Genomic DNA, 26,192 nt, shown 5'->3' with positions numbered 1-26,192 from the left:
ATATATAGACTATTTCAATGTGTACTTTAGCAGCCAAAATGCTGCCCCTCCACTTCAAATAGCTTTCTATATTTAAAAACAGATGGTATAAAAGGTAATCCGCCCGACCCTACAATAGCAACACTGCGCTCCTGGAAAATTCAAATGTGGATATCTAAAGCAGCCACTTAGTGTGAGCAAATGTGTAGACAAAATTTAATTCCCTGTTAAAACGATGACCCCCCAAAAACAGTGAAAAAAATAGTGGCGCTGAAAATAAAAAATTCTAAACTAAAAAAACAAATATAAAACAGCAGTGTAACGACTGACTACAACATGTTACAGTGTAGTAATATCACAATGAGTGACACCTAAATATGAAAAACACCAATGATGGTGAATAAGCTGATGGATGTATGAACAATAAAGTGGTGCTCAAATGAATAATATTCATACGTGATCCAAAAAAAAAAAAAAAGTGATTAAAATCTTATAGGTGAACATCCACAAAATATCAATAAAAAAAGTCCATAATAAAGATCCAAAAAAGTGTGCAGAGTAGTCTGTGACGTGAAAAAAATTAAGGAATTCTACTTAATGAATCTTCCACCACACCTCCGTGTCCATGATTCCACTCCCCTTTAGAAAATGCACTCACCAGCTGTCTTTGCCTCACACTCTCGTGTTCGGCTAAACTCGCATTGACCCACACAGAAGGGGTGAATAATGACCTCCAGACTCACACCGTCAGCATACAGGGTTTCCTCATATGTAAATAAAGAAGTGCTCCAATATTGTGATAACGTACTAAAATTTTAATAAAACAGCAGCACACACTTCCACCATTGCACTCATGTTATAAAATCACATCAAGCAGAGAAAACTTCACAGCAAAAGAACCCCAAGCAGTATAAACCCGGTGTATAGCGGTCGCGGTGGACCCAAAGTGTACAGCAGTTGGTTACAGCCTCACCCGCTCCTCGGAGCCAATCCCCCACTTCCTGGTGCAGTGTGTCACATCACAACGTATCGCGTCACATGTGGATGATTGCCGTACAGCCACACCCCGACATGTTTCGTCACTAAGACTTAATCATGGGATTTGCTGTATGGCTAGGCAATCTATCCCTTTATACTCTCTCATACGCTCTCATTACGAACGGAAGTAGCTCCACTGCACTTGCGCACTCCTTGTGTCCCCGCTCACGCAACACACGGACATTACATCCTAATGCAGCGCTGAAATGGGTACAAAGAATGGAAATGAATCTAGATAAAAACAAAAACTATTTATCATATGTTAACCTCCATTAATTATTAATCAATAAAATAGACTCTAGTTAAGTCCAAGTGTACATCACTCTCTACAATATTGGTTGGAATCCTAAATAAAAAAAGGGATAATCTAGATCTCTCAATAAGTATTATGCATATATATATTATAAATTAATGGTTTTAACAGGGAATTAAATTTTGTCTACAGCTTTCTATATTTGTTTTTTCTGTTGCTGTATGTGCTAAGAATGTTGGATACACGCTTGCAAATTCTGGTTTAATTATCTTAAGAAAGTTAGTGTAGCATGCAACAAAAAAAAGCATAAAGAATTAAAAATATAATCAGGTTGAATCTCTATTAATGATTTAAGATAGTGTGTCCTCAGAGAGGTTATATTTCCCAGTTTGGAGATCAGGGGTATTCTCTGAATAAAAATCTGTGCCACTATGTTTTATTTAAACATTAAACAAAATAAAGTAAATCATTATTGAAGATGATATGAAAGATTACTAGTCCTCAGTAGAAGCCTGCCAAGCAGAAGTAATCTAACTTCTATCATGTGCTATGGTAACTGGCAGAGGTCCATATTTATTGAAGTGTCTGAAATGACCAATGTGTAATGACTAACAGAATGAGAAAGATAACAGAAGGTTATCAGAAGCTCTATAGAAAGCCCCCACCCCCAAAATTAGATCATCTACAAAAAGAGTTGTCCTCTGGAAGATTTACCCCTCCTTCATGACCAGGCCATTTTCTGCAATACGGCACTGCATTACTTTAACTGGCAATTGCGCAGTCATGCAACGCTGTACCCAAATGAAATTTGTCTCTTTTTTTCACAAATAGAGATTTCTTTTGGTGGTATTTGATCACCACTGTTTTTTTTTTTTTTTATTTATTTTGCGCTATAAACAATTTTGAAGAAAAAAAACATAATATTTTTTACTTTCTGCTGTAAAACATATCCAATAAAAAGTGTAAAAAATCTAATTTCTTCATAAATTTAGGCCAATATGTATTCTGCTACACATTTTTGGAAAAAAATCCCAATAAGCATATAATGATTGGTTTGCGCAAAAGTTATAGCAACTACAAACTATGGTATATACACTACATAATTAATTTTTTTTTTTATACTAGTAATGATGGCGATCAGCGAAGTGGGACTGTGATTTTGTGGCAAACAATCTGACACGAACTGACACTTTTGACACTTTGTGGGAACCAGTGACACTAATACAGTGATCAGTGCTAAAAATATCCACTGTCACTGTACTAAAGACACTCAGAAGGGGTTAAACATCTAGGGTGGTCAAAGGGTTAAATGTGTGCCTAGCCAGTGTTTTTGTGTACTATGTTTGCTGCTTTGCAGGGAAAGAAAATCCATCACATCCCGCTGTCAGAATGGAGCTCTGCATTGTTTACATATGCAGAGCTCTGTCCAGCCTCTCTCCTTGGCGATCAGCTGTTGCCTGCGGACATCCATCACCACACCTCACCACTGCCTCCTGGGAAAGCTGGAAAATCCTGCTAGACTTCTTTTTAAAAAGCCTTTGTAGGCAATCTGATTTGGGGGGCTGGAGGTTTTTCATGGAAAGTCTTCAAAGAGGGTGCTCTGCAGAGTCTCTTTAAAGTGAATTTTCCATGAACATCCTGCAGTAACTCTCATTCCTGTCTGCTGGACCCGAATGACTACCACTCAGATCATGCAAAGGTTTGGGATTTCTGGGAAATATGAAATGTTGCCTGCTTTTCCACCTCCAATTTGGAACTGTTGGACACAGATCATATTGAGAGTGCTAGATGTTGCTTTAAATAAGCCATTACCATACTCCAGGAGTTTTTTTTTTTTTTTAATAAGCATTGACTGAAGTGGTTGAAAGATTCCAGCCAGCTATTCCATTGAGACACATGTTTAATACTAGCAGAACTAAACCGGTGCTTTCAGAGCTTCACAGTAGGTGATGAAAGCTTGCTAAAAGCTTTGTAAATACCTGCTGTACACATTGCTCTTCAGAGTAGCAAGTACAAACTGAAGGTAGGTCAACAAATATCAATATAATGATTATAGTCATTTTTGTCAATCTTTTGATTAGTATTCTTGCATTAAGTGGGGTTCTGGTGCTATGTCTGATGTTAGAGGGAATTCACATACCAGTTTCATGTGTCTGCTCCTTTGCCACTTGCTGGGCTCTCTTGATGTCCTCAGGTTTCGTCAGATCCATTTGAATGATTGTCAGGCGATCTGAACAACTCTTCTGGAGATCTTTGGCCCCTGGGCTTCTAAGATCCAGCACAGTCGCAATCACCTTAAAGCCCATCTCATCCATTCTCTGAGCAGCTGCCTTTCCAAATCCAGAATCGCATCCTGAATGAAAGGTAAAAGAGTCTGTAGTCAAATTTGTGGAATTATATGCTTTCTTTAAACATGCCATGTAGAGGTATTCTGCCTTTTATGTTTTAGTCAAAGAGACCCTGACACTACTTCTACATTTTTGTTCTGCTGTGGCAAGAATCCAACTCATCAGAAGCCCAATCAATCAACATTTTGTGAGGATTTGCTGGATCTTTAGGTGACAGAGGGATAGAAACAGACCGTGGAGGAGATGCCAGAGAACATTTTGACTGGAATCTTACTTTGAGCACTTTACATATTGCACATTCCTCAAGGAGTTTACAGTATAAGGTCCCTATCTTGCATGCATACAGTACATACACATTTTAGTCCCAGTTTACCTGCCAGCATGTCTTTGGAGTGTAGAAGGAAATCAGGGTATCCTGAGGAAACCCAAACAAGCACCGGGAAAACAAGCACATTTCTTTAGCATAGTGTCCTGGTTGGGATTCAAACTGAGGACCTTAGGGCTGCAAGGCATAAAGTGCTAAACACTAATCCACTGTGCTGCCCATATTGAATATTTGACTTGCCACCTACCAGACAGATAACTAGTCAACTTTTTCTTTGACAAGGCATTCAAGTATTTTATGGCATCCATAGCAATATGGTAATCTTAACTTAGCTTTAGATTAGTTCTTTATCTTGAACGTAGTATTATTTTTGTTCAGTTGTGAGGTCTTTAATAAAGGAGCTAATTGTTATACTACAATCATTGTCTGTCCTTGCATCGCTAGCTCTAAACATACTGAAAAACCTTAAATAATCTGAAGTACAGCACATTGCAAGGGTAACCGATAACCCTGACTTGGTGTCAGAATTTACCATTACACTACTGGTTTATATGGCTTGGAGAACAATTGCACTGAGGCAACCTGCATGAACTTCTTTCACAAAAGAAATCAAAAGCAAAATTAGGCAGTGACTGAAACTTTTTAAAATTTATTTGGGAAAACAAAGAAAAATCCTGAGCCATTTTTTTATTACAAGAGGAGGGGGGGGGGTTACATACACTTTATAATCCAATAAATGTTTATTGAATTTACCAAGAGAACAGAAGCAAAAAAAAAAAAATACAGTGTACAATACCAGTCTTCCATGAGAGATGACATTAAGTATTAAATACTCTTTGGGTACAATTTACAGTTAAGTTCATGTTTCATCAAACAGTCAATTGTCCTACAATACCGTTATTCTCATCCTAGCCGTAATAAGCAAATGCAAAGCAAGATAGACACTTATCTATAAAAATCACAGTATGACAGAAAGAAAAACAAAAGAAATATCACAACAATTTTTATTGGAATTGTTAAGCTAAAGTTTCATCTGCTAATATTTCACTTTTCCAGGTTCCTCCTCTCGTCAACATCCTAGTGAAGGTTAAAGCTGAACTCTGGGAACAAAAACTGTTTTCAGCCATTACCCCTGTGAATGTGTGTGCTATGTTTGGCTGTTCCATTTGGTAAAACGTTTGCTTGCATTCAGCCGCCGCAATACTGTAAGTTCTGAGCGTCCAGTGCAGAGACTTGTAGTTCCGACTGCAGTAGAGTGATCATAGTAGGTCACTCATTGTTTAACCACTTCAGCCCCGGAAGGATTTACCCCCTTCCTGACCAGAGCACTTTTTACAATTTGGCACTGTGTCGCTTTAACTGCTAATTGCGCGGTCATGCAATGCTGTACCCAAACGAAATTTGCGTCCTTTTCTGCCCACAAATAGAGCTTTCTTTTGATGGTATTTGATCACCTCTGCGGTTTTTTTTTTTTGCGCTATAAATGGAAAAAGACCGAAAATTTTGAAAAAAAAATGATATTTTCTACTTTTTGTTATTAAAAAAATCCAATAAACTCAATTTTAGTCATACATTTAGGCCAAAATGTATTCGGCCACATGTCTTTGGTAAAAAAAAAGTCAATAAGCGTATAATTATTGGTTTGCGCAAAAGTTATAGCGCCTACAAGCTAGGGTACATTCTGGAATTTACACAGGTTTTAGTTTATGACTGCCTATGTCATTTCTTGAGGTGCTAAAATGGCAGGGCAGTACAAACCCCCCCCAAATGACCCCATTTCGGAAAGTAGACACCCCAAGGAAATTGCTGAGAGGCATGTTGAGCCCATTGAATATTAATTTTTTTGTCCCAAGTGATTGAATAATGACAAAAAAAAAAAAAATTACAAAAAGTTGTCACTAAATGATATATTGCTCACACAGGCCATGGGCATATGTGGAATTGCACCCCAAAATACATTCAGCTGCTTCTCCTGAGTATGGGGATACCACGTGTGGGACTTTTTGGGAGCCTAGCCGCATACGGGGCCCCGAAAACTAATCACCGCCTTCAGGATTTCTAAGGGCGTAAATTTTTTATTTCACTCCTCACTACCTATCACAGTTTTAAAGGCCATAAAATACCCAGATGGCACAACCCCCCCCCCCCCCCAAATGACCCAATTTTGGAAAGTAGACACCCCAAGCTATTTGCTGAGAGGCATGTTGAGTCCATGGAATATTTTATATTTTGACACAAGTTGCGGGAAAGTGACAAATTTTTTTTTTTTTGCACAAAGTTGTCACTAAATGATATATTGCTCACACGGGCCATGGGCATATGTGGAATTGCGCCCCAAAATACATTTAGCTGCTTCTCCTGAGTATGGGGATACCACATGTGTGGGACTTTTTGGGAGCCTAGCTACATACGGGGCCCCGAAAACCAATCACCACCTTCAGGATTTCTAAGGGTGTAAATTTTTTATTTCACTCTTCACTGCCTATCACAGTTTCGGAGGCCATGGAATGCCAAGGTGGCACAACCCCCCCCCCCCCCCCAAATGACCCCATTTTGGAAAGTAGACACCCCAAGATATTTGCAGAGAGGCATGGTGAGTATTTTGCAGCTCTCATTTGTTTTTGAAAATGAAGAAAGACAAGAAAAAACTTTTTTTTTTCTTTTTTCAATTTTCAAAACTTTGTGACAAAAAGTGAGGTCTGCAAAAATACTCACTATACCTCTCAGCAAATAGCTTGGGGTGTCTACTTTCCAAAATAGGGTCATTTGGGGGGGTTTTGTGCCACATGGGCATTCCATGGCCTCCGAAACTGTGATAGGCAGTGAAGAGTGAAATCAAAAATTTACGCCCTTAGAAAGCCTGAAGGCGGTGCTTGGTTTTCGGGGTCCCGTACGCGGCTAGGCTCCCAAAAAGTCTTACACATGTGGTATCCCCGTACTCAGGAGAAGCAATAAAATGTATTTTGGGGTGTAATTTCACATATTCCCATGGCATGTTTGAGCAATATATCATTTAGTGACAAGTTTGTGCAAAAAAAAAAAAAAATTTGTCTCTTTCCCGCAACTTGTGTCACAATATAAAATATTCCATGGACTCGACATGCCTCTCAGCAAATAGCTTGGGGTGTCTACTTTGCAAAATGGGGTCATTTGGGGGGGGGGGGGGTTGAACTGTCCTGGCATTTTATGCACAACATTTAGAAGCTTATGTCACACATCACCCACTCTTCTAACCACTTGAAGACAAAGCCCTTTCTGACACTTTTTGTTTACATGAAAAAATTATTTTTTTTTTTGCAAGAAAATTACTTTGAACCCCCAAACATTATATATTTTTTTTAAAGCAAATGTCCTACAGATTCAAATGGTGGGTGTTTCATTTCTTTTTTTCACACAGTATTTGCGCAGCGATTTTTCAAACGCATTTTTTGGGGAAAAAGCATACTTTTTTAAAATTTTAATGCACTAAAACACACTATAATGCCCAAATGTTTGATGAGATAAAAAAGATGATCTTAGGCCGAGTACATGGATACCAAACATGACATGCTTTAAAATTGCGCACAGACGTGCAGTGGCAACAAAATAAATACATTTTTAAAAGCCTTTAAAAGCCTTTACAGGTTACCACTTTAGATTTACAGAGGAGGTCTACTGCTAAAATTACTGCCCTCGATCTGATCTTCGTGGTGATACCTCACATGCATGGTGCAATTGCTGTTTACATTTGATGCCAGACCGACGCTTGCGTTCGCCTTAGCGCGAGAGCAGGGGGGGACAGGGGTGCTTTTTTTTTTTTTTTTTTTTTAATTTATAATTTTTTTGCTTTTTTATCTTATTTTTAAACTGTTCCTTTCATTTTTTTTTTTTTTTAATCATTTTTATTGTTATCTCAGGGAATGTAAATATCCCCTATGACAGCAATAGGTAGTGACAGGTACTCTTTTTTGAAAAAATTGGGGTCTATTAGACCCTAGATCTCTCCTCTGCCCTCAAAGCATCTGACCACACCAAGATCGGTGTGATAAAATGCTTTCCCAATTTCCCAATGGCGCTGTTTACATCCGGCGAAATCTAAGTCATGAAATGCTCGTAGCTTCCGGTTTCTTAGGCCATAGAGATGTTTGGAGCCACTCTGGTCTCTGATCAGCTCTATGGTCAGCTGGCTGAATCACCGGCTGCATTCTCAGGTTTCCTGTTGAGACAGGAGAGCCAGAGAAAAACACGGAAGACTGTGGGGGGGGGGCATTCCCTCCCACTGCTTGTAAAAGCAGTCTAGAGGCTAATTAGCCGCTAGGATTGCTTTTACATGAAAGCCGACCGCTGGCTGAAAAGAATGATACCAAGATGATACCTAAACCTTGTGCCTCCGAGGCGCCCTGTTGGCGCATCGCCTCCCAAGGACTTAAAGTCGTGCATTGTTTGGGTGATCAAACGCACCTGAGTTTAAGGGGTTGCGTGGGGAGGGGGGGAAGGGGTTTTGTTCAACGGTACACCATAAAATATGTTTGTGATGATGCTCATATGACAGAATTCTACTTGACCTGTTTATTAGGAGTAGAAAATGTACTTGATAGTGAATCAGGTATGCTGGATATGTGCCTGGGTCTGGGTGGAGGTCCGGAGGATGGTGCGGTCGTGATGATTGCCCACTTACAAGTATGGTCCCCCTTAGAGTGATATCTTGGAATGTGCGGGGGCTCAATTCCAAATTTAAGAGATCCCTAGTATTTTCATATTTGAAAAAATATCACCCGCACATTTGCTTACTCCAGGAAACCCATCTTACGGGCTCAAAGATACTTTCCCTCAAGAAGCCATGGGTGGGGTCATATTTCCATTCCACATACTCCTCCCACTCCCGGGGAGTTAGTGTCCTTATACACAAGGCGCTCCCCTTTGTGCTTCTCGACCTTCGCCTAGACCCGGACGGGCAATATGTAATTTTACACGCACTGTGTGACAGATTGGAAATGTTAATAGTAGGGGTATATGTACCACCACCGGCCAAAATGACGATTCTGCATAAAATTCAAACTATTATTGCAGGCTATTCCACCCCTAATATAATCATAGCAGGTGACTTCAACATGACCCCCAACCCCAGTGCTGATAAATTACACCCAGGTCAGACGACCGAAACAGCGCTGTCTCGTTGGGCGGAGGTGTATGGCCTCTATGATACGTGGAGATGGAAAAATCCACAGGGTAGACAATTTTCCTGTCACTCTGCTACCCACGCAACATTATCACGCATTGACCTAATCTATGTTACTGACCCCCTGCTATCCCGGGTGTCCGCTATCTCCCTTCTGCCACGTGGCATATCGGACCATACCCCTGTCATGCTGGATCTCTCCACAGGCTCAGCAGCTAGTGCGGGACTGTGGAGACTTTCCAGATACTGGATCACTGATGAGAAAATGGAACCGATAATGTTAATGGAGCTTGGGGAATACTGGACACATAATGATCACACGGCCCCTCCACCAGTGGTATGGGACGCATTCAAGGCGTTTGCCAGGGGCAGACACCAGTTTAACATTTCTAAAATTAGGAAAGAGTCGAAACTGGAGCTCTCGACGGCAGAAAAAAGGGCACTAAGACTTGAGATCCAATATACAGCCTCACCAGATCAGGCCACACATACTGATATGCTCACGGCATATAGGGAGGTGGCGCTTATTCGTGCAGCCTCCTGCCGGCGCTTCCTCCTTGCCCAGACTCAACGCATATTTGAGCAGGGCGAACGATCGGGTAGATTGCTAGCCTGGCTGGCAACAGAACGGGCTGGAAGCTCCTGTATTGCAAATATTAGAGATGAAGATGATACTTTGCTCTCTGACCCCGTGCATATTAATGCGCGATTTGAGCGGTATTATCAGCAACTCTATACATCCAGAGCAACATACTCCCCTGAGGAATTAAATCTATTTCTCCAAAAGATAGACTTCCCTACTTTAACAACAGAAGCGAGCCAGGCGCTGGAAGTTCCCATAACCCTAAAAGAAGTCCAGAGAGCCATTAAGTCACTTCAGGCAGGTAAGACTCCGGGACCTGACGGATTGCCCACGGAGTTTTACAAAACTAACCTGGAAATATTAGGCCCCCACTTCCACTCCACGATCACTAAAGCACTGGCTCAACAATGTCTCCCACCCTCAATGATGGAGGCTGTGATTGTTGTCATTCCAAAACCAGGGAAGGACCCGGAAATGTGCTCGTCCTACTGGCCCATTTCTTTATTGAACGTGGATGCCAAAATCCTTACTAAGATTCTGGCGGGTAGATTAAACTCGGTGATACTCTCCCTAATACATGGTGACCAGACCGGGTTTATGCCGGGCAAAGGCACCGACATAAACATCCGCAGACTCCATACTAACATAGTGCTGCCCCGTGACCCTAAGGAGAGTGGAGTGGTGGCCTCGCTAGACGCCGAGAAGGCCTTCGACTCGGTTGAGTGGGCCTTTCTCTGGGAGGTAATGTCTAAATTTGGATTCGGAACTAAATTTATCAGCTGGGTCAAACTACTCTACAAATCCCCATCGGCTAGGGTACGTGCAGGTGGTCTCCTCTCCCCCCCTTCCAACTATGCAGAGGGACAAGGCAAGGATGCCCACTGTCCCCAGGGCTTTTCGCCCTGGCCATTGAACCTATGGCTATATTGCTCCGCTCGGCTTCTGCGGTGAGGGGTCTGGAGATGGGACCACTGATGGAACGACTCTCGTTATACGCGGATGACACGCTTTTATATCTAGGCGACGATACCCATTCTTTAGTTGCGGCTCTAGAAATAATAAACTATTATGGAGATTTCTCTGGGGTCAAAATTAATTGGAGTAAATCTAGTCTGTTCAGCCTCTCTGATAATAACCCCCCCACACCTGACCTGACCCCCCTCCGCAGAGTCACCCAGTTTAGATATCTTGGTATCGAGATATGTAGAGACCTGACCCAATACCTGACGCATAATCTATACCCAATCCTTCAAACCCTTATTGCAAGATGTCAGGCCTGGAAAATGCTTCCACTGACACCAGTGGGAAGGGTGAATCTATTAAAAATGACATTCCTCCCTGAGTTCTTATACATTTTTAGGAACACCCCGGTCCCAATCCCTGTTTCTTTTTTCCGCAAACTAGACGGGGTAATCTCCTCTTTTATATGGGGAGGGAAAACTCCAAGAATAGCGAAAGCCAAGCTACAACTTCCCCTGTCTTCTGGAGGCCTGGCATTACCATGCTTTCAGAAATATTACTGGGCGGCAGTGCTAGTCACTGTTCGCTGGTGGTTCAAACAGCCTAGATCAAACCCTGCGGTAAATCTTGAAGCAGCTATAATGGGTTCCTACTCAGCTCTCACGAACCTTGTTTATAGAGGAGTAAAGGCTAGCTCACATGTAACCCTACCAATGCGCACCACACTACAAGTATGGGATAAGGTCACTGCAGCTATAGCCAAACAAGATACTATCTCCCCTCACACCCCACTATGGGGTAATCCCAAACTTCCACACTTTAGATCCATCCCAGACCCCAGGATTTGGGCTAAATTTGGGATAGTGAAGATTAAGCAGATTATGCCTAACGGAAAAATTCTCCCATTCCCAGAACTCAAAACGACCTACCAGCTTCCTTCCTGGATGCTATTTCGATATCTTCAGATGAAACATGCTACGCAAGCGCAGTTCCCCAGAGTGGTTACAGTGGTCCCAAATATGGTGGAAAGTTTCCTTACCTCACGGGGGGTAGACAAGATAATGTCTTCCATATACCTACGCCTTACCTGCGGAGACGCAGAGAAGACCCCACATCTACTGCAGATGTGGAAGACAGACATCACTGATCTCTCTGACGAACAATGGGAACTGGCAATTCAAAACTACATACCAACAGTGATCTCGGCTAGGGATAGATTTATCCAACTCAAATTCATACACAGAGCTTACTATACACCACAGAAGCTAGCACGGATATATCCTACGCAATCAGAGCAATGTACAAAATGTCAGCAATCGGTAGGGACGTTTTACCATGTCATCTGGGAGTGTCCTGTCATCCAGGAGTACTGGAAGAAAGTGGTTGAGGAAATTAACTCTGTCACCAACCTGTCTGTACCCCTGGATCCTAAGATTCTTATCTTGGGAATTACTGAATTGATAACTCACTCCACATATGACAAATTACTATTATTTTATTTATGCTTTTATGCCAGAAAAGCCCTCCTCCAACAATGGAAACTAATGACTCCTCCCACGGTGAATCAATGGCGTGCCCTGGTGGATACGATGCTACCCTTATACAAATTAACGTATATGGGTCGCAAATGTCCCCAAAAATTTGACAAGGTGTGGAAGTCATGGGTGAGCACTAGATCACCTTCGGTTTGACCCGGCCCACGAATATAGCTCAGTAAATAAAGATACTGATGGGTATATGGGTTGACTAACCAGGCCTTGAAATATTTCTCACAAACAGGTGATAGAGATAACACTTGCTTACCCAATATGACTGAGACAGAAATCACAGGAACCTATAGGTGAAGCCCTCTGCCTCCCCAAAGAAGCCCTGTAGGTACGCTGAGCCCTTCTGTTCATGTGTACCCAACTAACAAGCCTAATTGACCTGTCATAGTCAAGTATATGCCTGAGAAGACACAGTAATATAGCTAGGTCTAATATAATCCCCTTTCCTCCTCCCACTCTTCCCCATCAATTATATGGTCAACTATATGGACACTTTTTTATACCAACACATGGGCCAGGCCAGAATACCATGCTCCGCATTATACTTCGGAACAGATCTTTGTAGCATCATCAAATTACATCCGTCCTATTCAATTGTGATCTATTATTTTTTTTTTCTCTAGATAGGTTACATTGCTAAGATATACTTATGATGTACCGTGTTTTGTTTGTTTTCTTTTGTATTATTTTTGTATTTGTTATAAATAAAAACTTTTCTGTTAAAAAAAAAAAAACCTGCAGGCATCATTCTGGTATAACCACTCAAAGTCGTGGATGGCGTACCTGAAGACAAAAAAATGGTTAACAATAAAACACAGTAAACGGTAAAGTATAAAAAATTGCATACCTGAAAAGCAAACATGGTAAAACACAATAACAATAAAACATTGCAGAATAGAATAGAGTAAAAAAGAGCAGAACGACAGAGAGAGAATAGAGAGAGAGAGAACAATAAAATGACAACTATTTTTTTTATTTTATATATTTTTTTGTTTTTTTTTACACTTTTTTTTGTAACTAACTTTTATAACTGTAACCGGTTCTAGGTTTGGGTCTCTCAAAATGCGATGGCATCTTGGGAGACCCTGTGAAAGTGTGCCTAGTCTGTGCAATGCTGTACCCTACGCTAATACTCAACTAGTGTATGGTAGCGTTCAAAACATTCACCAATGCAAAGACCAGGATTGTCAGGACAGGAGGGACAATAATAGCGGGTGTCACGCCTATATCCGTGCTTGCTGCAGACACGACATCTTTTTAGGGGGGGTTCATTGGGTAGGGGTACTCGAGAGGACATAAAGAAAATGCCTCTCATGCAGCCGACTGCATTTGGTTGGGGATGTGAATGGGGGAAGTACAGGCGCTGCAGAAGTGGTGGGTTCCCAATTAGGATTGGCAAATGCAGCAGGTAGGTCATTATGGGCACGACGGGCCTGTGTTTGTCTTCTTCTTGGTGGCAGCGGGATGCTACTTGTGCTTGCCACCTCACTAGCTTGAACTGCACTTATGGGACTCGCCACGTCACCAAGTGTTACTGCATTGCTGGTTTGACTACGACCGGGGTGTACTAGGCCGCTGGTGCTTGCCAGTTCACCAAAACACTACCAAAAAAACTGTTAGCGATCTCAATGATCAGGCCTGACTCTGTGAACGCTGCAGTTATGTGTTTAGTGTTTTGTAAGTGACAGTGATCGATCGATACTGCACTTGGGTGGGCTGGGACGGGCGGAGGGGCAAAACGCAGGTGCTAGCAGGTATCTGGGCTGATCCCGCTAACACTGCGTTTTTGGGACGCTAGTATAGATCTGATCGGATCAGATATTGATCCGTTCAGATACTATACCACTAAGGGAGGCGTATGCTGCGTGCGTGGGTGCTAGCAGTCCTGGCGCTAATCTGACGCTGCCTGGGGCAACGCATATCACCGCCGGGGCTAAACCTTTATTCGGTAATAAGCGGCGGGTGCCCTGACACTATAAAAAATAGACGAACTAACCAGCGTCACCCGTAACGGTTATATGGTGATCAGTGGTGAAAGGGTTAACTAGGGGGCAATCAAGGGGTTAAAGCATTTATTAGGTAGTATATGGGGGTCCCTGACACTATAAAACGCTGACGGCGAACCTAAATATTTACCTCCCTAACTAGCGTAACCAGTGACACTAATACAGCGATCAGAAAAATGATCGCTTAGCGACACTGGTGACGGGGGGGGGGGTGATCAAGGGGTTAAAACTTTATTAGGGGGGAATCCTAGACCTAAAGGGGGCCACCACTAACTGCCCTACCACACTAACTGTCACAAACTGACACCAATGCAGTAATCAGAAAAAAAAAAAAAAAAAACCTACTTGGTGTCAGTGTGACGGGGGGGGGGGGGGGGGGGATAGGGGATGTAATGTGTGCCTGGCATGTTCTACTGTGATGTGTTGTGTTGGTGCACTCACATTACAGTCTTCTCTCCTCGGCGCCGGAACGGAAAATACCGAGCCGAGAAGAGATGACATAATTTCCTCTGCCTCTGTGTACTATACATTGGCAGGGAAATGATCCCATTGGCTGGGAGCGATCGGGAGGGGGGGACCACGAATGTATGGCCCCCCCTCACCTCCGATCGCCGGGGGACAAGTGCTGACCGCCTCGGGCACCGGGGGGGGGGGGGTCAGATCGGACCCCCCTGCCCACGAGAGGCAGATCACACACAGGTACGTGATTCTGCCTGCCCGTGCCATTCTGCCGATGTACATCGTCGTGAGGCGGTCGGCAAGTGGTTAAAAAAAGCCTTGTAATCTTTTTACTGATTGCAAGGCTTCTTTTGGTTGGAGGAGGGGTGGATGGATGTCATGATCTCCCTTCCTCCAAAGAAAGCCTTGCTTTCACTGAAAATGCCTTTTCTGAATGGAGGAGGTGTACAATGAGCGACCTGCTATGATCAGCAGTGTACAGCAGTGCTAGACGTTCGCATAAACAATTTTTTATTGACTTGCATTGTGCCTCCAAACTTGTTAGTAAATGTGACTATTTCGGTAAGAGTAAATTCCTTAGCTCAACCTCCTCCTTGCACGTCATAGCCCCCTGCTGGTCTAAGCGTTTCTAGTTACTTTATAACCTTCTATGTAGTTGTGCTGTAGCTGGAAGGAGAGAAAGATAATACTATAGAGCAGCGATGGCGAACCTTTGCACCCCAGATGTTTTGGAACTATATTTCCCATGATGCTACTCTGCAGTGTAGTTGAGCATCATGGGAAATGTAGTTCCAAAACATCTGCTTTGCAAAGTTCGCCATCAATGTTATAGAGTTTGACTTGAGTGACAGCTCTGAGTCTGGTGGAGCTGCTGACATCACATCCAAGATCTCAGGGTTTTTAAATGTAAATAACATGCCTAAAATACATTAAATGCACATGGGAAGATTGATGTTGAAATGAATGGTCAGGCGGCAGGGTCTTATAACTAAATAGATAGGAAGTTATATTATATTTACTAGTTTTAACAGGTTTTTTTTTCTTGTATTTTTACATTTTTTAAGTTACTTCATGGTTTCTGGCCTAGGCACATGTCGTCATACATCCCAGGGGTCTTCAGGAAAGGGGAGGGGTTTTCACAGATAAGCATACTCTCCTGCCTGCATGTCTGAGCTAGTGGCAGTTCCAGGAAGTAAATGCTGCATGAATCACCTGCCCTTACTCAAAATGGTCACATGATTTCTGAGAAAAAAGTGATTTATCAGCAAAATAAAGCATGGAGACATGGATTGATAGGTTAGTTTGCTCTGAATTTTAAACCTTAATTATATAGCGTCTTTGGTTTGTGGTGCTCATATACAGTGTAGTTCTGCTTTAAGTGAGCACATTTTAAAATAAAAAGTAAGACAAAGTGCTGTCCATAGTGCTGATGGCATTCAACTTCTTAACATTAAAAAAATATATATGTTATTTAACAAGAGACTTGAAATATTATTTTTACATGTTGTCATCCCTGCTTCTATATTTCTGAAAACCTGTCAGTGGAATATTTGCATTACTAAAATTATTTGCATTTGAGACATTTAGAAATAGATTATAAAAAGGATAACTCTTTTATTTTTAATAATATTTTTCTTTTGAAGCATTTCCACATTCCATGTTGGTACATTGAAGAGAGGAACGATGAACAGGCTACAGGTTTCAAGTATGACAATGGAGCACAAAACCAACTGTAACTGGGAGGGGGATGCAAACAGCAGGATATCTGCCAAACAGAGGTGTGATGGGAAAAACAGCCAAGATGCCAATCTAAATGAAATGCAATAGCTACAACTTGCTTAGGGCCTGACTGAACATAAGTCAAGAATTATTGCTAGTAGTTAAAGTGTAAAGTGTATCCAATGCCATAGGAGAAGCCATCCATCCTCCCCAAACCTTATCAAACTTTAGTAGCGCCCCTCTGTTCAAGTATGTGGCTTTATAAAATGGCAGGGCTTTGTTCACCGAAACCTTCCAGGACTCTACAGATGGGGGATTAAACTTCTTCCAAGAAAGGACTACACTTCCTAGCATGAAAAATGAATAAGGTAAGTAAGGTCCGTATAGCTGTGGAGGGGGCCAAATCATCCATCAAACCAAGCAATGTCTTATAGAAGGACTTAAAGGGATAGTAGTCACCTCCTGTACACACAACAAAATATCCTTCCAATACCTCTGTATACCAGGACATTCCCAGAATGTGCATGAAGTCAGCTCCCCCCGTAGGACAACGCCAGCAAGAAGAGGTGACAGAGCCAAAAATCTTTGCTATCTTCGCTGGGGTTATATATATATATATATATATATATATATATATATATATAAATATATATACACACATATACGGTGGAGAAATTTAGAATGGATCAGTTGATCACCGGCTAAAATTAGTCTGGTGAAGGGTGCAGACATCCTCTGTGTCCAAATCAGGGACTACTGACACCCACTTAGATCTACACACACTCATGAGCCGATCAGTCTCAGGAAAGAGGAACTTATAAATGGTAGATAGAGGCTTATGGAGATCGTCTTCCCTTAAAATGGATTTGAGGACGGACACTGAGTATGTGGCTGAAGCGTGTCCAAATTGCGCCTGGTATGCGTGTCTTAACTGTATATAATGAAAAAAAAATCTTATTTGGTAGCTAGTATAGAGATTTCAGTTCATCAAAGGATTTTAACTGCCCATTTGTGGTGATATCACTAATCTTTTTAATCCCAAATTTCGTCCAGACAACCTGATCTTCAAAAACAAAAAAGTGAAGCAGATTAGGATTTCTCCACAAAGGAGCATGGAATGAGAGTGGTAAATGACCCCCAAATTCCTCTCCATGGGCAGCTACCCATGCATGTAGAACCAACCTCATAGATGTAGTTAAAACATAAGGATACTTGGACCCTCTATATACTATGTGGGCCAATGCTTCATATGAACCCACTTGCGCCGCCTCAACGGCAACCACAGCATCATCATATGGACTAGTAAGCCATCTATTTACCATTACCAGTTGTCCTGCCAAGAAATATTTATAGAAATTTGGCACAGCTAGGCCCCCCTCCTTCCAAGGTTCTTGTCAGAATAGTAGATTTGTGCCAGTTGACTTGCAGTCCCGAAAAGGTGGCAATATGATCTAAAATGGACAAGGCCTGAGGAAGGGACGTGGTCGGGTCATCTAAAAATAATACCACATCATCGGCATACAGAGTCGTCTTCTCTATGAAGGTGGTGTACCATGATTTTAACAACTTTTTAATATTTGTTGTATGTCCAATAAAATACTAAGATTTTATATATGAATACTTTTTCTGCATTCCACCTAAGGAGGTATATACAAAGTCTTGTTCTTTGCTGTAATATTTGTATATATCAAGGATAGAAATAATTCTACAGTGGTCACAGACGACAGCAAAAGCCTGAAATAAGTCATCACCGTACTGTGCACTATTCAAAATTGAAAAGAATACATGTTGGCTACAGTTGGGCTTTAAAAATAGACTTATATATATTTCAAATAATGCCTTTCCATTAATAGGTCATATGACTTCTGCTAGTCCTTTAGAACAGGTTTCAAACATAGAACTTTCTGTTCTCAATTTTTGAAAAACAAAATCAATGCAAAGCGAAACTGTGGTGTGTAAAATATAGTAACACAATGAAACATGAATTTCAATTGACCGCTACAAGTTAGTGCACTTAGCATATTGCTCTTCGCCTTACCTAATAGGGTCTATATATATTACCAGGTTCATTCAATGTGGACTGGTTCAATAAAGCAGAAGTGCCATCCAAAATGAATAACCCGTAACCATTCTGACTTTATCTGGTTGATGTTATTTTATTAAAAGATGATTTGTGGATGTTACCATGGGTGGTTATTTGTTGACTAGTGCACTTTGTCTTGCTCAACAAGACCAGTCAAGCAGAACATGTTATGGTTATGTTTTTTTTTCCACCTAGGGGGTAGGTAATGAAGCAATTACAAGTGTCGTGATTAAATAGATGTTGATACATGAACTGAATGGTACACCATGTTCTGATCCCTACTTCCGTTTAATTACAAAGTTATGCTATAGCACTATCAGCTTCATAGCATGACTAAAGGATTTTTCTTATTAACAATTCTGTGTGATCAAAGTTGGCCATATAGAATGGTGGAACATGTTACTAATTCAGACTTGAAGTCTAGAGGCTTTCTTATAGCAACTATTGCAGTGTCTAACAGAGGGGGTGGCACATGAAATTAAGTTTAGGGCAGCATACAACATTCAATGCTGCCTCAGGGTTCCTTACACCATGTATGGGTACCCTTACTAGTAAAAAGTTCTTAGTAGAAATAAATCTTACACACTGCCTAAAAGTCATTTGGAACTCTACATCACAGCATAATCTACTGTCCCAGTGAATGATTATTAAACCTAGAAAATCAACCTACCCAACTTGTCCTTAACTTGCCTTGAACTCAGTCTACCGTAGCTGATGTGTTATCAATGATTCATGTGTTACTTATGTTTATTAATGAGTCAATCTGTACTTAATATTTTCAATAAACATATTGGAAACTATTGAGTCAAATGTTATCTTGTGGGCATCTGACAACCCAAGATCAATAATGCGTTCTTTCACTACAGTTTCTGTCTATCCCCCCAAAAAAGGGCTAATTTTATAACAATCGTTTGCTATAGTCTAAAACAGGTTTTTTTTCGCCACTTGATTGTCAGTTAGCACATTGGAAAAGAATTGCAGATTGGTCATTATGCATCAGCACATCTTTTGAGTTTGCTGAATAGGCTTTAACAGTAAAACCCAAATATACCATCAAATGCTTAAAGTATAACTAAAGGCAAAACTTTTTTTTAGTTTTGGATAGAGTGGAGAGGGATTAGAACGCTTGTCATTTTTATCGCTGTCTGTTAGGGAGATTCATCCGCTCTATCTGTCCTGTTTTCCATTATCATTAAAAGTGAAAGTTAAAAAAAAAAAGAAAAAATCCTAAATTTTGTGTTGTCCCCAGAAAAGTAATAAAGGGGAAATCTTCCAATGGGGACACTAGTTCTGGTGACGTGGAGGTCCCCAAGGAATTCCCTTAACTTGCTGGGATTTCCTCTCACTTCCTGTTTGGCTATGGGACAGGAAGTGAAGGGAAATAATGCAAGTTCATTGCCAGGTCTTGATGGATTTAAAGTAGAACTATGGCTTCCCATTAAATAACTAAGCTGTAGCACTTTTTTTTTTTTTTAACAGAAAAAGTTTTTTATTGCGCAATAAGACAGTACAGATTTAGCAGGTGTTATACATAGGATCCTATGATATATAAACAGATACAATTCTGCAGTAATATATACACAAATATTTTACATGTCTTCCTTTAACAATGTATAGTATATCTACAGTTCTAATTATAGTCTATGTTATTAGTAGGTGGGTTGTAGAGTCAGATGCATTCATATGAAAACTACAATTAAAGAAAGGTTAAGAAGCCTAACCAGTTCGATGAGGGCTAGTCCCTGTCCCCCTAGCCAGAAACAGAGGGGGGGGGGGGGGGGATGTAGGGAGGGGAAAGGGAGGTGGGAAAAAGGGGGAGAGGGAAGCCAGCATCAACCCCGTCTCGACCTAATAATAAGCATAATATGTAGCCCTAAGCTCGGAAAGATAGTACTAGCCCATTCCCACCTCACCATGCAAGACAAAGTACGAGTGCAAGCTGCCATTTTAATTCAGCATTCCCCGACATTACTCAGCCGCATGCATCTACCCAATTCGACCAAATTTTATCATATTTCTGTGGGCAACTTCTACTTTCATAAGTAAATCTATACAAGGGTAATACACCATTGATCGATTTCTGCCATGCTTCTATGGATGGAGGTTCTTTTTGCTTCCACCTAAGTAGTATTTCTCTTCTAGCATAAAATAGAGAGCAAGTTAGACAAAGTTTAACATAGCGGTCCCCCTCTATATCATCTAAATGACTCAGTAACAGGGTAAAAAGGATCAAGCGGTACTTTGACTCCACATATTGTACCTAAGGTATCTGCCACCAAAGTCCAGTACGGGCGCAGCTTAGTACAGGACCAGACTACATGGAAAAAGGAGCCCACTTCCACACCACATCTATTACAATTGGGGCTAAGTTCAGGATAAATATTTGCTAGCCGTTGTGGTGTATAATAGGCTCTGTGTAAGAATTTTAACTGAATAAACCTGTCCTTTAGCACTTTTTTTAAGTGCACCTGCACTTAATGTTTTCTCTCATTCCTCCCAAAAATGTTCACAAATACCCGTTGATACTGCCAGTTAAATTGATTGTAAACAATCACCTTGTAAAACAACCCATTCAGTTAAAAATAGAACTGAAAGGCAAAGATTTGTGTATAGATATATAAAGAAAAAAACTCATTATAAATACATTTTTTAACCCCTTTTTTATACGTGATCACATACCCTCTGTTCTCAGATGCATAAGAGCTTGGGGGGGTGGGGGAGCAACAGCACACTGTACTTTGCAGTGAAAGACTGTGCAAGGGGGCGGGTCAGGACAAGTCTGATCATTGGAGGAGAGCAGGCTGAGTTCCCAGCACAACTAGGGAACTGACCACGGTGAGCTCTCCTGCCTAGTGTGGTCAGTTTTTAACAGGAAAGCAGAGGGACTGTCAGGAACACCAGGGATTGCACACAAAGGGAGCAATACAAGTATATGTTACAGAAGGCACATATTAGGAATTTGAAATTCTGGGGTAACACTTTAAGTTCACCCAATGCAGCTTCCTGTGATGGTGTAGCAATGATGCTGCACTGCTCCTAAATTCAGAGTAGCATTGTCATATACTTGTTAGCTGTGCCTGCTTGCACCACAATAGAATGAGAAGATGTTGCGGGGTGGGGAGGAGTGGCTATCAGCATTGTCTCTGTCACAATCCTGTAGCTTGCCAATCAGCACCTGGCATCACCTAGTCCTGCCCACTAATTTCTGGATTGACAGCACTGCCTCTGTTGCTCAAACCCTCCCACTATAGGCTGAAGTGCCTTGGAGGGAGAGCGTGTGAGGCACAAATAAAAGGAGTATATGGCTCACTTAGATGTGAAGAAAGTTTTTTGCTAAATCTATGATGCTTATGCATCGCATTGTAATTGGATTTGCGACTTATTTAGGGAGCCTTTAGATGTACCCTAAAGCCCAATAATGGGAAACTTAAAAATTAGCCCTTGCAGTGGGGTTCCCCGGCAGATGGCACGCCCCAATGCTTTGATGGTGAACTGTCCCTTGGCATCATTACATCCAATGTAGGATTATGGAGCATGGGGAAGAAGATGCTGTGAGGACTGGTCTAGCAGTACAGAGGATCTGGTAAGTAGTTCTTCTTTTCTATGTGCCCTAACCTAAACAAGCAATTAACCCTTAGGGTGCAGGCACAGCACCATTGCAGGGGATAATTTTTAATTTTCCCCATGTAGGGCTTTAGGGAACCCTGGACTATCACATGCAAATACTGCAGAAAGGAAAATTATTTCTGCTAGACAAAATATTTTTGGTCAGATTACAGCGCAGTCTAGATGCATTCAAATTGATTGCCTGGAGGAATAAAAGGAAAGCACAGACTTATCTCAGAAAGACCATCCAAAAGTCCATACAGCTACCAAAGCTGCCATTCCTCTAGTTAGAAGAATCGAATCTGCATTGTTATACAGAGTAACCTAGATACTCCTCTTCCCTCTTGACTTCATATATTAGACAAAATATTTCATTCAATAAAGCACTGTAGAGGCAAGTGTTGTTAGATCAGGTTTAATAGTGAAAACACTATCAGAACAGTGTATGATTTGCGTTGTGCACAGGAGCCTCAGTTCCCCGGGGACTCTCCCTTCCCTCCTCATTGGCCGAAACAGCAGCAAGAGCCTTTGACTCCTGCTACTGTCAATTAATGCCAGTGAGCCAATGAGGAGAGAGGGAGGGCAGGGCGGAGCCACAGCTCTGTGTGTGAATGGACACGCAGAGCTGTGGCTTGGGAGCGAGCCTGCTTGGGTGCCCCCATTGCAAACTGCTTGCTCTGGGAGCACTGGGCAGAAGGGAGGTGCCAGGAGCGCCGGCAGGGGACCTGAGAAGAGGAGGATCGGGGATTCTCTGTGCAAGGTAAAAATAAGTGCAACGCTAGTAAGTGAAATGTACCTATGAAATGAACACAGTACTAATGTGCAAAACTCTTAGCTGATGATACCCTAGTCAATGCAAAACACTTATTGGCATAAGTGTATCAAATGGCAGGTAAAACTGTATGAACTGCTGAATCAGCAGTAAAAAGTGCAAAGTGCACCAAACAGTAGAAGGTGTCTAGTGCAAACATAGTATCTCACAGAGATTGAACATAATCCACCTAAAAAATCAAATTGAGAAATGTATAACAATTAAAATAGCTAAATAATTGAAATGTCCAAAACATCAATAAGTGCAACGTGCAGAGGAAAAACAAAAGATGTAAAAACATGCAATGAAAAATACATGAAAAGGAAAAAGTTCATATAGTGATCCAAAGAAGGAAGAATGAAATCCCATTCCCGGCAGAGATGGTCACACAAAGTAAGGAGATATCCACCACTGATTAGGTGAAGGCTTACCGGAGCATGTGGGCTCAACAAGACATATGCCCAATGAGCTAAGCGATCTAAAGGTGTACCCACATCAATAGAGGGAAGCTTCCACGTCACTCTGCATTGGCCACGGTGAAAAGTGATCCCTCTGGTCTCATAGCGGCTGGATCATGATAAGGTCAGCAATCGTTTTTATTTACAACGTAAAGGCGTAGCGATGGGGCGCCAAGTTCACCCCCAGTTTAGCCAATCTGTTCATGATAGTGGGAGGAGGGTGTGGTCTATGCTCTGAACAGACCCCAATTGGTTTTGTGGGCCAGATACATAGATGACATCCACCTCCTGGGGGATGGCAGTCCAGAGTCCTTGGAACAGTTTTTTGGTTTACTCAATAGGAATGATCAAGGCATATCATTGACATATGAATCCAGTTCAACCAAGATTCATTTCTTGGATTTGGAAATTGAGATTTGTAATTGTCAATTTAAATTGAAAACATATATTTCAAACCTACTGACCAGAATGGTTTTATTGAATTGATGGATAGTTGCCACCATAAGTCGTGGTTGCGTTCAGTTCCACGCAGTCAGTTTTTATGCCTGCGGAGGAACTGCACAGACATCCAGGATTTTAGAGAACAAGCCCAGATTTTACAACATAAGTTTCTTGATAAAGGATATGACCAAGCGGAGGTTGATCTCGAATTTCAGAATACTTTAGAGGTCAATAGAAAGTCTTTGTTGTCTGACAAACTTCGGTTAGACAGTGATGACGCTTTTAAATGGTCATTGTTTACTTTACAGATATTGGCTCATTGAGCATATGTCTTGTTGAGCCCACATGCTCCAGTAAGCCTTCACCTAATCAGTGGTGGATATCTCCTTACTTCATGTGACCATCTCTGCCGGGACTGAGATTTCATTCTTCCTTCTTTGAATCACTGTACGAACTTTTCCTTTTCATGTATTTTTCATTGCATGTTTTTACATTTTTTCTTTTTCCTCTTATTGCACTTATTAATGTTTTGGACATTTCAATTATTTAACTTTTTTAATTGTTATACATTTCTCCATTTGATTTTTCAGGTGGATTATGTTCAATCTCTGTGAGATACTATGTTTGCACTAGACACTTTCTAATGTTTGGTTCACTTTTTACTACCGATTCAGCAGTTCATACAGTTTTACCTGCCATTTGATACACTTATGCCAATAAGTGTGGTATTGACTAGGGTATCATCAGCCAAGAGTTTTGCACATTAGTACCGTGTTCATTTCATAGGTACATTTCACTTATTAGCGCTGCACCTATTTTTACCATTCATTACACAATTTGTTCACTGTTGTGCTGGCTGCCATATTATTTTGGAGTACTAGCACAGTATTTTTTTCCTTTTTTTGCAATGCTCTGTGCAAATTTGCTGCACAAAGCAGGTAAGTATAACATGTTTGTTATTTGAAAAATAAAAGTGTCCTTAATATTACTTTAATCTGATACGAGTTAATATCAGATGATGGTTCATTAATTGTACCTTCTGCGGAAGGTTAAGGTTGGCAGAGTGCTTTGTGCCCCAAGCAAACTACAGTACTTGGGCAATTATAGAGTACATAGAGTTCTTTTAGGATAACAATTATAAATGGAGCATCCCTTCCTGTCTGGGAAGAATAGGAATTTGGACACATCCCAAACACGTAGTTATTAGTATATTGCAATTATTCAGATACTATGATTAATCTTCTAGGAAAAAAAAAATTCCAAGCCACTTATATTTTATTTGTGTCAGTTAAAAAAAAAAAGGAGTTGTGTAGCAAAATATTTAGTACTAGTCTATTCTAAACAGATAATTACTAGCAGCTATGTTTTTTTTTTTTACATGGTGTAATTACAATGTACAGTATATGCGTGAGTATACAATGTAGATGAGAATAAAACTACTTGTTACAGTCCAGTTATTTCCAGTAGATGAAAGCATAATTATGCACTAGTTTGGGCATATATCTCCTTTTAGTGCAGAGGTTGCGAACCCTTTTATGATTATAGACCCCCTATGGTTTGCCAATATGCCCCCATACCCTCTTTGTCAGATCAAAATCATCATCAAACAAGTCATTTTAGGTCTCAGTATGACTTCAAAAGATATCAATATCTTAGTTTCATTAATTGGTAATTTGACACACTAAAATTGATTTCTCCAGTCCTATATCCCCCTCATTTAGTTCTTATACAGCCATGGAATAAGGATCGCTCTGGCTAAGAACATGCCACATGGTGTGCTCTTTTATTTTATATTGATAATTTTATGGGTGTTTTTTCCTGATCATAGGCTAGGTTTCATATTTTTTGTATTGATTTTTAAATTCTTTTCAGTGGCTATCTGTATGGCATGCAACACAGTTGACTCAGTAAAAATGAAGCTCAAGACAAGCACCTTAAAGTACAACATAAGGCAGCTAATCGATTAATCGACAACTAATCGATTATGAAATTAATCGATTACTATTTTCATAATCGATTAATCGGCCAGCCGATTAGTTGGCCTGCATACAGAATGCATTATTTGTGTACATATCAGGTATTACAGTGGAGCACACATACAGCTCAGTACACCATCAATACATCAGTAAGTGCCTGAGAAATTGTGAATGTGTGAGGAGCAATGGCTCATGGGACATGTAGTCCTGGGCAGGCAGTGGTTCTAAAGGCAGAAGTTTTCTTTACGTTGCTATTGGGGCACTCTATAATACACTTTGCAGCTTGCTATTGGGGTGCTCTGAAGGCAGGAGGAGCCAGAAGTGTCAGTGGCGGACCCCAGAAGAGAAGGATCCAGGCTGCTCTGTGCAAAACCATTGCGCAGAGCAGGTAAGTATAACATGTTTGTTGTTTTTAACTAAAAAAAGCCACAAGACTTTAACC

General features: G+C 41.1%; 1 protein-coding gene across 1 annotated transcript in view; it reads right to left on the bottom strand.

Moving 5' to 3' along the window:
- Positions 1-26,192, bottom strand: part of HSD11B2 (hydroxysteroid 11-beta dehydrogenase 2) — an 82,952-nt gene that overhangs the window by 20,792 nt on the left and 35,968 nt on the right. The window contains exon 2 of the mRNA XM_073605423.1: positions 3,411-3,623. Coding sequence (XP_073461524.1) covers positions 3,411-3,623 — 213 coding nt within the window. The remainder of the gene's footprint in view (positions 1-3,410; positions 3,624-26,192) is intronic.

This window comes from Aquarana catesbeiana, linkage group LG11 (assembly GCF_042186555.1).
Source record: "Aquarana catesbeiana isolate 2022-GZ linkage group LG11, ASM4218655v1, whole genome shotgun sequence".
In the NCBI taxonomy this organism is placed as follows: domain Eukaryota; kingdom Metazoa; phylum Chordata; class Amphibia; order Anura; family Ranidae; genus Aquarana; species Aquarana catesbeiana.
The sequence above is the reverse complement of the archived record's forward strand: the minus strand, read 5'-3'. Positions and strand labels throughout refer to the sequence as shown.